We start from the raw sequence: 17481 nt of genomic DNA on the forward strand, positions 1-17481 counted from the left end.
TAGTTGTCTAAATTATCTTTAATTCTCAAGGTAATACAACACTGGTAATCAATTTATGAGAAAAACAAGTGAAATACCATGTATTTTGTGATTTGAAATAAAGTAACTTTAGATCTGATTCAGAATTTGGAACAAGTAGTCAGGGAGAACACTCCCAAAACTTAAACCAGTTTACAGAGTGATTTTATTTTCAGGTGAATGGCTTAGGAAGCACAGGAGAAATAACTCAAAAGTTTTAACAACCACCAAGTACAGAAGTTGCTTTTAAACTCTTAAAAAAACAAATTTTACTGACAGTGAGGTAGTTCCAGGTCATCTGTTTACATTTCATCTCTAATACATTTTTCTTAGTACAACTGGCTTTGAAACTCTAATGCAGTTTCAAAAATATACAATCCTAGACTAATCCAAAGTCTGGATTTTATGGCTGCACTTTTCCATTAATCAACAAGCTTCCCAGTGATGCCTGTGAAAGCTGGTGGCTGTTACCACATATCACTAGAAAAAAAATAAAATACCAACCCTTTGATCTGATAAATTTTCTATTTTATAGTCAGTAATAAGTTAAGAATGTATGAAGAAACATTTTATACAAGCTTTCCTAATATTTCTAAGGTTACCTTCCATCATAAGTTTCTGATGTTTGGCAAGGTCTAAATCCTGAAGTTTAATGCACAATTAACTACTCGTGATTTTCTCCCCAGAATGAATTCTTTGATATTTTGTAAGGAATGAACTTCAGTTGGAAGGTTTTTCCCCATGCATTTAACTTATAGTTTTTCTCCAGTATGAGTCCTCTGATGATTTGTAAGAGACGAGCTCTGACTGAAAGCTTTCCCACATTCTTTACATTTATAGGGCTTTTCTCCTGTATGAATTCTCATATGTGTCATAAGGGATGAACTTTGTCTAAAGGCTTTCCCACATACTTTACAATTATATGGTTTCTCTCCAGTATGAATTCTCTGGTGCTGAATGAGTGCTGAGCTTTGGTTGAAAGCTTTTTCACAGTCATTACATTTATAAGGTTTCTCTCCGGTATGAATCTTTCGATGAGTATTAACTGCTGAGTGCGAACTGAAAGCTTTTCCACATTCCTTACAATTATATGGTTTCTCTCCAGTATGGATTCTGTTGTGTATATTAAGCCGTGAAATCCAGGAGAAAGCTTTCCCACATTCATTACATTTGTAGGGTTTTTCTCCAGTGTGAATTCTTTGATGTTGTATAAGAGCTGAGCTTTGGCTAAAGGCTTTCCCGCATTCTTTACAGGCATAAGGTTTCTCACCAGTGTGAATTCTCTGATGTATAATAAGGGCTGAGTGGTAACTAAACACCTTTCCACACTCATTACAATTAAAAGGTTTCTCTCCAGTATGAATTCTGTGGTGTCTACTTAGTCGTGATATTGAAGTAAAGGCTTTCCCACACTGACTACATTCATATGGTTTCTCTCCAGTATGAATTCTATGATGCTGAATAAGAGATGAGCACTGGCTAAAGGTTCTCCCACATTCATTACACTTATAGGGCTTTTCTCCAGTATGAATTCGCTGGTGATTATTAAGGGATGAACTACCTTTAAATGTTTTTCCACATTCATTACATTTATAGGGTCTCTCTCCAGTATGCATTCTCTGATGTCCAATGAGAGATGTAGTGAAACTGAAGGCTTTTCCGCATTCACTACATATGTAAGGCTTCTCTCCAGTATGAACTCTCAGGTGCTGAGTTAGAGACGAGCTTTGGCTAAAAGCTTTCCTACATTCCTTACATTTATAGAGTTTCTCTCCAGTATGGATTCTCTGATGTTTACTCAGGGAAGAACTGTGGAGGAAGATTTTCCCGCAGATATTACACTTGTAACACTTACGCACTGTGCTGATTCCCAGCTGTTTAAATAGAATTGAATACTGCTGTGAACAAGGTTTCCTTCCTCTGGAAATGATTCTGGGTTTTCTAATAAGTGATAATTTCAGATCAAGATTTTTCCCAAGGTCAATACCTATAAAGCTCTTGTCCTTCATGCATGTTTTCTTGATGGTAACTAAGACTTCCCTCAAAGCTCTGTTTTCTTTGCTTTGTTGATTCTCTAGGGTTTCCTCGTTTATGTAGATTTTTCCCAACCTAAAGTCAAAAGGACCATCACCTAAGAGTTGATTCATTACTTCCTGATTTTCTTCTTCAGAAATTCTGGTTTCAAACAAGCTCTCCCATCCTAAAATAAATGAAACATGTAAGTCTCTCTTGCACTGAGAATAAAGAAAAATAACATCAAAAAATACAAGGATGGCTAACAACTATATTTATGGAGTGCTTAGAAGAGGTACTTGCCAAAGATGTTCAAACTACTGCACAACTGCACTCATTTCACACGCTAGCAAAGTAATGCTCAAAATTCTCCAAGTTAGGCTTCAACAGTACGTGAACCAAGAACTTTCAGATATTCAAGCTGGATTTAGAAAAGGCAGAGGAACCAGAGATCAAATTGCCAACATCTACTGGATCATAGAAAAAGCAAGAGAATTTCAGAAAAACATCTACTTTGCTTTATTGATGATGGCAAAGCCTTTGACTGTGTGGATCACAACAGACTGTGGAAGATTCTTAAAAAGATGGGAATCCCAGACCACCTTACCTGCCTCCTGAGAAATCTGTATGCAGGTCAAGAAGCAACAGTTAGAAATGGACATAAACAACAGACTGGTTCAAAATCAGGAAAGGAGTACGTCAAGGCTATATATTATCACCCTGCTTATTTAACTTATATGCAGAGTACATCAAGCAAAATTCTGGGTTGGCTGAAGCACAAGCTGGAATCAAGATTCCTGGGAGAAATATCAATAACCTCAGATATGCAGATGACACTACCTTTATGGCAGAAAGCAAAGAGGAACTAAAGGGCCTCTTGATGAAAGTGAAAAAGGAGAGTAATAAAGCTGGCTTAAAACTCAACATTCAAAAAACCAAGATTATGGCATCCAGTCCTATCACTTCATGGCAAACAGATGGGTAAACAATGGAAACAGTGAGAGACTTTAGTTTCTTGGGCTCCAAAATCACTGCAAATGGTGATTGCAGCCATGAAATGAAAAGATGCTTGCTCCTTGGAACAAAAGCTATGACAAACCTAAACAGTGTATTAAAAAGTAAAGACATCTCTTTGCTGACAAAGGTCCATCTAGTCAAAGCTACGGTTTTTCCAGTAGTCAGGTTTGGACGTGAGAGCTGGACCATAAAGAAATCTAAGCACCAAAAAATTGATGCTTTTGAACTGTGGTGTTGGAGAAGACTCTTGAGAGTCCCTTGGACTGCAAGGACATCCAACCAGTCCATCCTAAAGGAAATCAGTCTTGAATATTCATTGGAAGGACTGATGCTGAAGCTGAAATTCCAATACTTTGGCCACTTGATGCGAAGAACTGACTCACTGGAAAAGACCCTGAAGCTGGGAAAGATTAAAGGCAGGTGAAGGGGATGGCATAGGATGAGATGGTTGGATGGCATCACCAACTTGATGGACATGAATCTGAGTAAGCTCCAGGAGTTGACGATGGCCAGGGAAACCTGGCATGCTATAGTCCACGGTGTCGCAAAGAGTCAGACACGACTGAGCAACTGAACTGAACTGAGAAAAGGGTGAGAAAAAGAAGAGCAAGAAAAAGAAGCAGAATGGAAGATCTACCTGGGTGGGGAAAAGTCTGAAGAAAACTATATGTGGGTGGGCTGAGGAACTGAGATGGGAGCTCTTCTAGTAAAGGAACCAGGCCTGACCTAGTAACAAAGCAGAGGTCAGCAGGGTATACAGTATATCTGCGTACAGCAGGTTGTATATTATTCAGCTTCATCTTTCAGGTCAGCCACCAGTACATTCAAGCCAAAACCAAGAGAAAATTGCAGAGGGGCTATAAACAAGTGGGAGAAGCACTGCCTCTAAAAGTCTCTTTGAAACACAGCCTCAACTAGTGAAGTTTGGGGACTCCTTGAGTGCTATGAATAATGTAATCCATTTCACTGACAGTGCCTACTTGGCATCCACTATGTACCACGCAAAGGTCAAGACTCAGGATTATAGAGAACATGCCAGACAAGAGTCGTGTTTTCACAGGGCTTACATTCTAACAGCCAATATTGACAATGACCAAGTAACCAAATAAAGTACTGGGAGTGATGACAACTGTGGGAAAATAAACAAAAACAAGGTGATGTGTACAACTTGATATTTCAAACTATGGTGAGGAAATAAAATTAAAGATTTAAATAACATAAAGAGTTGTCCATGTAAAAATTGGGTAAGAAGAGCAATTACAAAGGCCACAAGGCAGGAAAAAGCTCTGTGTGTTTGCAGAATATAAAGAACTAGTGTGGCCTAAGCAAGAGGGAAACAGGGGAGAGTGCTTCAAGAGGAGGAGATGAGATGGGCAGGGGGTCACATCATGCAAGGTTTTGTAAAATATAGGGCAGTATTTGGAATTTCTTCTAAGGATCATTGCGGGGTTGGAAGAACACGATGGTTTTGTTTAAAAAGGAAAACTATGGAGTTGTGTGACAAATGGACTGTAATTGGGGGGAAAGAGGAAAAGAAAACAAAGACAGGTGCAGGGCTGCCAATTAGGAGGCTCCACCAGTCTTCCTGGATGAAGGTTACGGCAGTTTGCACTGGCATGGTAATGGAAGCAGGCACACTGGGGTATTTTAAAAACAGAGACCACAGGGATGTTCACCTGTGAATAAGGAGTACAGAATAAGTGAGAGGACTCAACCGTAATGCCTAGCTTTTGGCTTGGGGTTTCCCTGGTGGCTCAGATGGTAAAGACTCTGCCTGCAATGCAAGAGACTCAGGTTCAATCCCTGGGTCAGAAAGATCCCCTGGAGAAGGGATCTCCACTATTCTTGCCTGGAGGATTCCATTAACAGAAGAGGCTGGTGGGCTACAGTCCAAGGGGTAGCAAACAGTCAAACACAACTGAGCAACTAACACTCTGGCCTGGGGAATCCAATGGAGATGCGGCTATATAGTGATACAGGGAACACTGGGAGAGTACATTTTTGAAAATGATTTTGTCTACCATTTTTATCACTTAGATTACTATTCAAGAATGGGGTTACTGATTCAAAAGGAATGAATATATTTTATAATAGAGCTTTAATATTCTTATATAAAAAGGAAATGTATAACCATTGTAAGAAAAATTAAGAAATTCCAGAAAACTATTAAAATGAAAATGTAGTTTACCCATAAACATATCATGCAAATATAATCAATCACTGCTAAATGTGGAATTTAGCTCACCAGAATTTTTCAATAGAGAAAGAAAACACTTTTACTTAAAAAATTAAAGTGGGTTGAAACTAACCTTCCTGCACCACTTCACTTAAAAAAAATTATTGTGTGGTACATATATACAATAAAATATTACTCAGCCATTAAAAAGAATGAAATCTTGCCATTTGCAGCAATGTGGACAGACCTACAGTGTCATACTGAGTGACGTTAAGTCAGAGAAAGAAATATCATATGACCTCCCTTATATGTGGAATCTAAAAAGAAATGATACAAATGAATTTACATACAAAACATAGAGACTCACAGACTTAGAAAAAGGAACTTATGGTTGCCAGTGGGAAGAGATAGTTAGGGACTTTGGGAAGGTCACATACACACTGCTATATTCAAAACGGATATTCAGCAAGGATCTATAGTACATAGAACTCTGTTTAATGCTGTGTGCCAGCCTGGATGGGAGAGGAGTTTGGGGGAGAATGGATACATGAATATGTATGGCTGAGTCCCTTCTCGGTTCACCTAAAACTACAACAACATTGTTAATTGGTTATACACCAATACAAAATAAAAACTTTAAAGTTTGGGGATAAAAATCATGAACTTCTCTCCATGTGAATGACAGTAGGCTGATATCATTTTGATGGCTACAGTATTCCAGTACATGAATATGTCACATTTAATAAATCCCCTTCTAAGTCATTTAGCTTTCTTTACTTCAAGTAATGCCTCATGTTAAAGCAAACATTCCTTTACACTATCTTTGCAGCTCTGCACAATTATGGAATTATTTTCTTAAGAAAAATTCTTAAGCCTGGGATTTCTGTAAATAAAGCCAGAAATACTTCAAACAAAATCCCACTAAAGATAGTGCTTACTGCTCAGAACAGTAGCAAAACACTGAATGTGTATTTCTTAACCTTTTGTAATATTCCCTATTAAAGGGAAAAATGATATTTCTTTACTTTGAATTTCTCTGATTTATAATGAAGTTGAGTAGTTTTTCAATAAATCTTTTTAATCATAATTCTTGCCTTGAGAACCCCAAGAACAATATGAAAAGGCAAAAAGATAGGACACTGAAAGATGAACTCCCCAGATCAGTAGCTGCTCAGTATGCTACTGGAGATCAGTGGAGAAATAACTCCAGAAAGAATGAAGGGATGGAGCCAAAGCAAAAACAACACCCGGTTGTGGATGTGACTGGTGATAGACCCAAGGTCTGATGCTATAAAGAGCAGTATTGCACAGGAACCTGGAATGTTAGGTTCATGAATCAAGGCAAATTGGAAGTGGTCAAACAGGAGATGGCAAGAGTGAACATCGACATTCTAGGAATCGGCAAACAAGATGGACTGGAATGGGTGAATTTAACTCAGATGACCATTGTATCTATCACTCTGGGCGGGAATCACTTAGAAAAAATGGAGTAGCCATCATAGTCAACAAAAGAGTCCAAAATGTAGTACTTGGATGCAATCGCAAAAATGACAGAATGATCTCTGTTTGTTTCCAAGGCAAACCATAAAAATATCACAGTAATCCAAGTCTATAACCCTGACCAGTAATGCTGAAGAAGCTGAAGTTGAACGGTTCTATGAAGACCTACAAGACCTTTTAGAACTAACACCCCCAAAAGATGTCCTTTTCATTATAGGGGACTGGAATGCAAAAGTAGGAAGTCAAGAAACACCTGGAGTAACAGGCAAATGTGGCCTTGGAGTACATAATGAAGCAGGGCAAAGGCTAATAGACTTTTGCCAAGAGAACGCACTGGTCATAGCAAACACTCTCTTCCAACAACACAAGAGAAGACTCTACACATGGACATCACCAGATGGTCAAGACTGAAATCAGATTGATTATATTCTTTGCAGCCAAAGATGGAGAAGCTCTATACAGTCAACAAAAACAAGACTGGGAGCTGACTGTGTCTCAGATTATGAGCTCCTTATTGCCAAATTCAGTCTTAAATTGAAGAAAGTGGGGAAAACCACTAGACCATTCAGGTATGACCTAAATCAAATCCGTTATGATTATACAGTGCAAGTGAGAAATAGATTTAAGGGGCTAGATCTGATAGATAGAGTGCCTGATGAACTATGGATGGAGGTTTGTGACATTGTACAGGAGACAGGGATCAAGACCATCCCCAAGGAAAAGAAGTGCACAAAAGCAAAATGGCTGTCTGGGGAGGCCTTACAAATAGCTGTGAAAAGAAGAGAAGCAAAAAGCAAAGGAGAAAAGGAAAGTTATTATCCATCCAAATGCAGAGTTCCAAAGAAGAGCAAGGAGAGATAAGAAAGCCTTCCGCAGTGATCAATGCAAAGAAATAGAGGAAAACAACAGAATGGGAAAGACTAGAGATCTCTTCAAGAAAATTAGAGATACCAAGGGAACATTTCATGTAAAGATGGGCTCGATAAAGGACAGAAATGGTATGCACCTAACAGAAGCAGAAGATATTAAGAAGAGGTGGCAAGAATACACAGAAGACCTATACAAAAAAGATCTTCACGACCCAGATCATCATGATGGTGTGATCACTCACCTAGAGCCAGACATCCTGGAGTGTGAAGTCAAGTGGGCCTGAGGAAGCATCACTACGAACAAAGCTAGTGGAGGTGATGGAATTCCAGTTGAGCTATTTCAAATCCTAAAAGTTGATGCTGTGAAAGTGCTGCACTAAATTTGTCAACAAATTTAGAAAACTCAGCAGTGGCCACAGAACTGGAAAAGGTCACTTTTCATACCAATGCCAAAGAAAGGAAATGTCAAAGAATGTTCAAACTACCACACAATTGCACTCATCTCACACACTAGTAAAGTCATGCTCAAAATTCTCCAAGCCAGGCTTCAGCAATACGTGAACTGTGAACTTCCAGATGTTCAAGCTGGTTTTAGAAAAGGGAGAGAAACCAGAGATCCAAGCGCCAACATCTGCTTGGAAAAAGCATCATCAACAAGAGAGTTCCAGAAAAACATCTATTTCTGCTTTACTGACTATGCCAAAGCCTTTGACTGTGTGGATCACAGTAAACTATGGAAAATTCTGAAAGAGATGGGAATACCAGACCACCTGACCTGCCTTCTGAGAAACCTGTATGCAGGTCAGGAAGCAACAGTTAGAACTGGACATGGAACAACAGACTGGTTCCAGGAGTACGTCAAGGCTGTATATTGTCACCCTGCTTATTTAACATATATGCAGAGTACATCATGAGAAACACCGGGCTGGAGGAAGCACAAGCTGGAATCAAGATTGCCAGAGAAATATCAATAACTTCAGATATGCAGATGACACCACCCTTATGGCAGAAAGAGAAGAGGAACTCAAAAGCCTCTTGATCAAAGTGAAAGAGGAGAGTGAAAAAGTTGGCTTAAAGATCAACATTCAGAAAACTAAGATCATGGCATCCGGTCCCATCACTTCATGGGAAATAGATGGGGAAACAGTGGCTGATTTTATTTTGGGGGGCTCTAAAATCACTGCAGATGGTGACTGCAGCCAAGAAATTAAAAGACACTTACTCCTTGGAAGGAAAGTTATGACTAACCTAGACAGCATATTAAAAAGCAGAGACATTACTTTGTCAACAAAGGTCCATCTAGTCAAGGCTATGGTTTTTCCAGTAGTCATGTATGGATGTGAAAGTTGGAGTATAAAGAGAGCTGAGTGCAGAAGAATTGATGCTTTTGAACTGTGGTGTTGGAGAAGACTCTTGAGAGTCCCTTGGAGTGCAAGGAGATCCAACCAGTCCATCCTAAAGGAAATTAGTCCTGAGTGTTCATTGGAAGGACTGATGTTGAAGTTGAAACTCCAATTTTTGGCCACTTGATGCGAAGAGCTGACTCATTGGAAAAGACCCTGATGCTGGGGAAGATTGAGGGCAGGAGGAGAAGTGGACAACAGAGGATGAGATGGTTGGATGGCATCACTGACTCAATGGACATGAGTTTGGGTAAACTCTGGGAGTTGGTGATGGACAGGGAAGCTTGGCATGCTGCGGTTCATGGGGTCACAAAGAGTCAGACACAACTTAGCAACTGAACTGACTGACTTGTGCCTTTGTGCTATAATTATTTGGAACTTTACCCCTTCCTTTTACTTTTATATTCCACAGCCATGACAGCAATGATAACAATATTAATAGTGAAAAATGGGAAACTAAAATTTCCAAAAGGAAGACTGTTTAATAAAATATGGCTCAACAATACAGTAGAGTTCTTTCAATGAGGTAGACCTCTATTCAATGATGGCTAAATAATTAAACATTTATAACTAAAAACAAGCTCAAGAACAATATGTACAATCAATCTGTTTCTCTGTGTGTCTTTCTCATATACAAACACACTCAAATATTCAGTCTGAAAGAATAGTAAAATATTAACAATGACTCAGTATGGTTGGTAAAATTTCAAATCAATCTTTTCTTTTGTTTTTCTGTTTCTCACTTTAATACCATGCACACCTCAAATAAATTAAAAATAATTAATTTTTTAAATCTTACAAAAGAATATAGTCAATTTGAAATTAGTAATTTCTTTGCCAATCAGAAAGCTCACAACCAAATTTGAAACTCATTCAACAGATACATTTATTTCTGACAGCTGTGACTGAATTTCTGTTTCATATTGTTATTCTTACAGTCATGCACCTCCAATTGTCCATGGAATATGGCAGAATATTTGTCAGTAAGTGGGTAGAGAAAAAAATCACTGAAATGAAAAAAAGACTTGGGTCTTCAAAGCAGTGGCCCCCATGAATGCTGAATAGTATTAAAAAAAAAACTTCCTTGATACAGCTTAATGAAACTTGTGAATTTCAAGATGAAAAGGTTATCAAAAAATGAAAAAGGAGAAAAGGGTTTTCTAAATGGAAACAGAGGTGGTGGGGGAAAGAGAGGCTTACAGTCAACAATACTCAACCCCAAAGCAGTGGAACAAAGGCTGAACAATTTCTAGGAAATAAAAACTGATGCCAGAGTTCTAGATACAAAACATAATTCCCACAGGAGAGGGAAAAGAATTGATATTAGACAGGTACAAATAGAGTATACATGAACCTTTCTGAAACATTAGTCAGGAAATACTCTAGTCAAACCAAAGGCAAAAATCTCAAGACAGAACTCATAAATAGAAACACAGACTGAACTGACACAGAAAACCTATCTTTTGCCATCAGGATAAATAAATTCCTGACAAGGAGCAAAACTCAAAAGAGTGAGTCATCCTCCAGTGTCAGAAACAAAGACAAACTTTAAAATGCAACAGAAACCAAGACCTTATGATTCAGCAACCCACAGGGATTTTAGAGACTGAGAGATACATTTTAGCAGCCAGGGTCTGGACCATACTATTTTAAACTGTTAAGAACAGATACTACACTTAGATCTTAGCCAAAAGGCTGAGAAGTGATGGAACATGTTATTTTAAAATTGTTTCACACCAAAAGAATGAGGAGAAAGCTATGTTTAATATCTGCAAACCTTCTGCCTAAATTCAATAACTGTTACCATTTTGCTAACCTTGCTGTCTCTCTCTTGCATAGTACATAAATATACATGCATCATTTTGGTTTTTTAGCTAAACCATGTGTAAAAAGTAGCAGGTTAGTCAAAGCAAAGACCCAAGGTGGGACAATGAGGAATGCATTGTAGTGATAAAAGGTTTGTTCAAATCATAAAAAGAAAATAATTTAAGAAAATAATCAAACCAGTAAAAGAAAAAAGGAAGAAGATATGAATCACAAACCTTTACACATTACATGCTCTGCATTCAAATTACAAAGGACATATGACAAAGTACAACTCATACTGGAAGAATTCAACTCTCCCTCTGAGCCTGCTATACCAAGTACTCAAAAAGGTCGAGTGACGATATGCCCTTCCCAGCATTTCCCACCTATCCTGAAACATAAGGAGCATCTTGGTCAGTATCTCCCAAGCATGGCCAGTATCTCCTCCTTACCGATCAGCAAAGCCCAAGCAGCTCGGAAATGCTATGCCCATTTCCCAATTACTGTCACTCACCTAGATATGTGCTTTGAGAAACTCCATTTTCCACCATCCAGGGGTCTTCCCCTTGTTCTAACCGGAGGATAACTTTTGGTTTGGAAAACAGAATCCCTGTTCATGAGCAAGAAAGAGAATGAATCCATGGTGCAGACATGAGTGGCCAGTGACTCACTCAGATCCAGCCCCAGAGTCTGGGGCAAAGGACAGTTGAGAGTAAATAGATTTGTTCTGAGAAGGGCTTAAAACCAGGCTCCCAGAGGAGGGCCAGGAAGTGGTCTCAGGAAGAAAGTCAGGGCTCTGGTTGTACATTCCTCTAAGCTGGAACCTCCTGTAAGACGCAGAGGGACAGAGTCCAGGGGGCAGAAGACAGGAAGAGTACAGAGAGGATGCCCATCACCAACTGTGCCAAGCTGAGACTTGTCCCTGCAGCTGAGGGCAACAGCAACCGCTGCTTTCTGAGTCTACCTGTGGGCTGAGTCTGGCCATGCCCTCCTCGGAGAGGGCACCAAGGTGCTCCCCCAGCAGATTCTACATCACAAGGAAATGTCCTTACCCAGAGAGAACAGGGTGCTGTAGTTCTCCAGCATCACCTCCTGGTACAAGGTTCTCTGCGCAGAGTCTAGGCACAGCCACTCGTCCCGGCTGAAGAACACAGCCACATCCCTGAATGTCACAGACACCTGTAACAGAAACCCATTCCTGCTCACCCACGACCATACCCGCAGTGGGATGACTGAGCAGCAACCCTGTCACCATTCTAGGTTCTGAGCAGTTTCAAGCTGAATACTTCCTGACCACCCCTCCTGTACTCAGCACATACATCTCTGTCACCTACCTACTGTCAGTGAAGCATTGTGCTCCCAGCAAAATGAAATTCAGCAGCCAAACAACATAAAACACTTGAAGTCGTGGAATAAAATCAGAATGAGGGAAACACAGAACTCTAGGCATAGAAAGGTACAACAATCACCTAGACCAAACTCATTTTACAGGTGAGACATGAGAACTGGGTTTTAGAAGGAGCCTCCGGTACACTCACTCAGGGAGCAACAGGTGTGCTTGGATTCTGTGGTCACCTTGGACCACCTCTGTCTCGGATGAAAGGATGTTGCCAGTCACAGTGAAGGAGGCTTTGAGAAGGCCCCAGGCGTGGCTTTCCCAGAAGCAGCCCCAGCACGTGGGCTGTACAATCTTTGAAGAGCCAAGTGACAAGGCTGCAGCTGGGACTCTCCCCATCCCAGAAGCCTTTGTTCTACTTCTCTCTGAAACCAAGCAGGAGCCCTGAGGGGCCCTCCTATATACATAAAGCCTTTCCATGGTCTCCATTTCTTGTTTGTAGGAAAAGGGCTTCAACCTCCTAGACCTTTCTGAATCCCAAGGGGCATATTCAAACAGTCGCTAATGAGGGAACTGAGGGAATGCAGAAACAAAGGAACAGGAGTCAAGAAACAACTGTGCAGCCAAAAAGCAGGGTCCTGGTTCCTACTCAAGGGACACACATAAGAACGTATCTTTGAGTTCTTCTGCAGGAACTAAGGCCCCCACCCAGGCAGAGGATGGTTACTCAAGGCTGAGCACAACAGTGCTGGAACACTGCCCTGTTACCTCACTGCCAACCAGTCAGAAGAAATTTACAGTCTGCAGCCCGTATCTCAAATTTTGCCTAAAAAAACTTTTCCCTGAAAACCATCAGGGAGTTGAGTTTTTTGCATACAAGCCATCTGTTCTTGCTCGGCCCTACAATAAACCTTTCCCACTCCAAACTCTGATGTTTTGGTTTGTTTGGCCTCACGGTACATCAGACACATGAATGTGGCTTTGGGAACATCTCCGGCTTCAGTGCATCACAAGTCACCTGTTTTAAACTGGTGGTCCCTTTCTTTTATTATTAAGAATCTTTTTTTTTTCTTTCAGCAAATTAGGAATGATCAACAAGCAAAAGAAAAAGGAATGTTGGACTTCCCTGATAGCCAGTGGTTAAGACTCTATGCTCCCACTGCAGAGGGATGGGTTCCATCCCTGGTCAGGGAACTAAGATCCTGCATGCCACATGGTGCAGACAAAAAAAGAAAAAGCAACATTAATGTAACTTCCTACCATCAAATACAAGGTTTGTTCACTTCTTGTTGTGTGTTCTTTCAGACTTTTTACATGATAATATGGCCCTAAATTTAAATAAAAATAAAATGTTACACAGATAACTTTACCCCACTCAACACTTTTTATTTGCTGCCACATATCTCACTGTATAGATTACTTATAGATTATTAGATGGTTTACTTAACTAATCTACTGGTGGGTATTTAGGTTATTTCCATTTTTGTAACCCTAAAAATACTGGATTGAATGTCCCTGCACATCACAAAAAAGCTTATTTTCTTAGGACACATTTCTAGAGGTAAAAATACTTCCACACTTTATCCCTAAAATCCAGAAAGGCAGTCACAAGGCCAGGGTGTTCTTTGATTGGTAAGGGCAACGGCAAATTAAAAATAAAAGGCTGTTAGAAATAAGTGAGAAGACTCCAACCCCATCCTTCATTTTCTTTCCGAATTTCCCTTACCAAATGTATGTAAGTCTTTTTAATGGCTAAATAAGTCTCACAATTCAGGACTGTTTCCTCAAGGACCTGGTCACCATTTCCTAGGAGGAGATGGGCCTAACTTGCTACCTGACAAATTTCCAAACTGCAAAACTGGGTTATGCACTTAGCGATATGTAAGTGAGCTTTCTGTCTCTGCAATCTCTTTAGTGGATTGCCAGTAATACACAATACATTCTGGTGTAATGTTTACTCAATAATAAAAGTGTTTTCTTTCTCTTCTACTGATGTGGAAAGGTTTTCTGGGTTGGAAAGAGATTATGCTTTTAATTATTGTTCCCCAAGTGAAAGGGCAAAAAAGGGAAGAAATCACTGTGAACCAGATGCTTCTCACCTCAGGGAAGTCTCACTTCCCTGAATCTGTCCCCTCCTCCAAACCACAGCCCAAATTGTAACTTCTTTTCCTTTCAACAACTGTATAAGCCTAATACTGCTCATATGTATAAAACTGCACAATAGCAGGAAGAATCTCTGACCACAATAGTAGGAAGCATCTCTGACTACTAGGTCTTCTTTCTAGGATCTTCTTAGAAAATCACCCAGACTCTGATCAGGTATTACTGTAGTAGATTAGTTCTCAGTTGATTTCCTAGATTTGACTCCCCGATGTCTCTGCCCTCCATGGGGCAAAACAAACCTGGATCCTTCACAAAGCTCTGGGCATGGCATTGGCATGGGGCCTGTGGGCCCATTCATTTCCAAGTCAACAAGCACTAACTGGTTAAGTGGAAAATTCACAAAGAGGCTGGCCCTGCAGCAAGGGAAATACCGTCTTTTTGGAGTTCCTCAATTCTGGTCCCTCAGTGGGCTTCATTACCTAGAAAAGCTCAACAATAGATGACGCATGTCCCCAACCTCTAAGCCCAGAAGGCAGTTCAAGAAAGAAACCTTCACTCACCAGAGCCTGGGCTGGCAGCAACCTTGTGGCCATTTCTCCCTCCGTCCTGCTGCTCCTTTTAGAGAGGGCACCTAAAAGGGAGAAAGAAAGTGTGAGGTCTTTCCATTCTATCTGCACTCCCCTCCTCATTAGGGTTAGACCAGGTTAAGAAGTCTCCACAGGCTGAGCACCCTGTAGAAACCAAAGGAAACCTGGAAGCCCAGGCATTTCTGAGTTGGAGGGGACCTGTGCTTGACCACCAAAACCAGGAGTGCACAGTAAGCAGACTTCCAGTCCCTGAGCCTGCAACCTTTCAGCCAATGATTCATGAATAAAGATGAATTAAATGAAGGTATTAGAACCACCTGATACAAATTAACACTGTAAACAGCAGTCTCACCGGGCTCACAGAGACATTAAACTGATGAGACATGACAAATATTCTTCACACCTGCATTTAGGTATTTTGAGCTGTAGTAATTAGGATTATAATAATTCTTCAAATGTCATTTTAAGAATTGGTGTCCTTTTCAGAAACAGCCAACCAAAAATTAGTCCTCTTCTCTTCCTCTTGGACATTGTGTTTCCTTTGTGAAGAAAGTTATTAAACATCCTTAACTGTAAAAGGAAACGTTACCGATCCACCTTCCATACCCCCACGCTCCTAAAAGTACAAGACATAAAAAATACCTTCGTTGGCTAGAAATGAATTTAACATTTAGAGGAAAGGGACGTAACTTAACAAGTGGACAAAATTAAACACAAAAGGAAACAGTTAAGTCACTCAGGATTCAGCCTGAACAATGCCAAAATACAAGGTTGGCAAAAGGCATAAACATTAAGTTTCAACTGCAGGGGGAAAATACCAACAAACGGTAAAAGCTGAAAACCGCCTCAGGGCTCACGAATCCCGAAATGAGACACAGCTCCTTGCAATCTCTTCTCGAGGGACACCTTTCTGGGAGCCTGGCCCAGACTGAGCCGCGCCGTCCGTCGAGGGGCCTTGCCGGGGCAACGCCCCCTCCTCCGGCCGCGTTCACCTGCCAAGGCCGCCCGGGCTTGGACGCCCGAAGCTGGGACTCGCCGCGGCTGACCCTCTGTCCGCCCCCTGCTGTAGGAGCCTAACACCCCGGGCCCACTCTCAAAGGCAGTCTGTACCTGTGCTCGCCGGGACGTGGGAAGCGGCGGACCCTACAGAAGGTAAGAGGAGAACCTAGTGCAGGATACTTAGCGTCGCCGCCGCCAGGCCACCGGGCAAAACTGCGCGTGCGTACAGGAGAACCCTAGCGCTTTTCCTTTCGAACTATACTTCCCAGACGTCTCCACGGCACGGCCCTCTACGGAGACCGAGAAGGTCTAAGGAAGGGAAGGCTAGAGAAAGCAGTCTTGCAAAAGCCAGAGGCTGAAGCCTCGGCTGTAACCACGTGTCCTTTCGTGCACCCGTTGTATTTAAAATTATGATGACAATGATAATAAGTGGAAAAAGTGAGCATGTAGTAGAAAATGTGGAAGACTAGCCGCTTGCTGCTGCTTTTTCTTGGTTATTGAGAAAACTGTTGGTATCTATTTAACGACTTTTTTAATTTAAAAAATTGTCTAAATTTTGTAACCTATAATAAAAAAAAAATATATATATATATAATTTAACTGACACATGGGGTGAAAAGAAAAACATAGACCTAGTATTGCCCTTTTCGTGACATTCATTACTTCTTTTAAAAGGGTTCCTTTAAATTGTAAAGCTTGTTTTCCAGTATTGAGAGTAACCCCCTTCTTTCCCACTCCATCCTCATTGTCTGGCACTGTACATACCAAATAATACAATTCTATAAATATCAAGTGAATGCTTTTTTAAATAGCCACCATTAAAGTTTACAAAACCAGGCCTAAAACCAAAGGACACCTAAGGTAGAGAATAAAGAGATTAATTATTATATACCAGGAAAATAATATGAGAAAGAGATCTGAAGCAAAAATAGTCAAATGCAACAGTACACACTGCTAACCTTAGAGAATTGCAAATCAAAACCACAATGAGCTAGCACTTTATCTATTAGGATAGCTGCTATCAAAACAAAGACAAGAACAAAATAATTCAGAAAGCAACTTGCATTGGTGAGGACTTGTTGAAATTGAATCCTTGTGAACTGCTGCTGAGAATGTAAAATGCTGCAGCTGTTACCGAGTCCAAGTTTGGTCTGCTCCTCTCACCATAGGCCAACAAATCTGACCTTCAAGGTGTTGAGGCAAGGAGGAGACTTTAATCAGGGGAACGGCAGACCAAGAAGATGGCAGGCTTGCGCCTCAAAATAATCATCTTATTGGGGTCTGGATGCCAGGTTATTTTATAGATCAGAGAGAAAGAAGCAATGAGGAACTAAAGTCAAAAGGCAGACTAGAGAAGGAGAAGCAATGGGGAAACAAAGTGAAAGGGCCTTCAGTCTTGCAAAACATCTCCAAGGGAATGTCCAGCCGTCAGAAGTGGTGTGTTAATCTCTTCTGTTCACAGGTGGGCAGGGACAAACTATCTCTTCACCAGTTGAACAAAGGTACTTTAATCAAACAGAGGGGCAGGGTGCTTCAGGCAAGCCACTGAGTATGATTATAATAATTAAAGCAATGAAAAGCGAGTCAAAGAAACAGTTTCCAACATGGAGTCAAAATTGGCTTCCTCCCTGCAACACAGCTGCTGTGGAAATAG

The 17481-nt window shown here is 40.6% G+C and overlaps 1 protein-coding gene and 1 non-coding gene across 4 annotated transcripts; both read right to left on the reverse strand.

The window, feature by feature from the left end:
* ZNF879 (zinc finger protein 879) lies at positions 1 to 16036 on the reverse strand. 3 transcript variants are annotated; one of them, NM_001255974.2, is made up of 5 exons: positions 15939 to 16018; positions 14802 to 14872; positions 11855 to 11981; positions 11317 to 11412; positions 6 to 2218 (listed from the first exon to the last, which is right to left on the reverse strand). In NM_001255974.2, exons 2-5 carry the CDS (start codon positions 14832 to 14834, stop codon positions 771 to 773), a joined length of 1704 nt encoding a protein of 567 aa, NP_001242903.1. In that variant the 5' UTR covers positions 14835 to 14872; positions 15939 to 16018; the 3' UTR covers positions 6 to 770. The 3 variants fall into 3 exon arrangements, with proteins under 3 accessions (XP_059743893.1, XP_059743894.1, NP_001242903.1); XM_059887910.1 differs by lacking the exon at positions 11317 to 11412 and having other exon boundaries at positions 1 to 2218; positions 15939 to 16036; XM_059887911.1 differs by lacking the exons at positions 11317 to 11412; positions 11855 to 11981 and having other exon boundaries at positions 1 to 2218; positions 15939 to 16036.
* LOC112447642 (U2 spliceosomal RNA) lies at positions 10507 to 10703 on the reverse strand. The gene has a single exon (XR_003035825.1). It is a non-coding gene; the product is annotated as a U2 spliceosomal RNA (small nuclear RNA).
* Positions 16037 to 17481: the final 1445 nt, after the last annotated feature.

The sequence above is a fragment of the Bos taurus genome, chromosome 7 (assembly GCF_002263795.3).
Source record: "Bos taurus isolate L1 Dominette 01449 registration number 42190680 breed Hereford chromosome 7, ARS-UCD2.0, whole genome shotgun sequence".
Taxonomy (NCBI): domain Eukaryota; kingdom Metazoa; phylum Chordata; class Mammalia; order Artiodactyla; family Bovidae; genus Bos; species Bos taurus.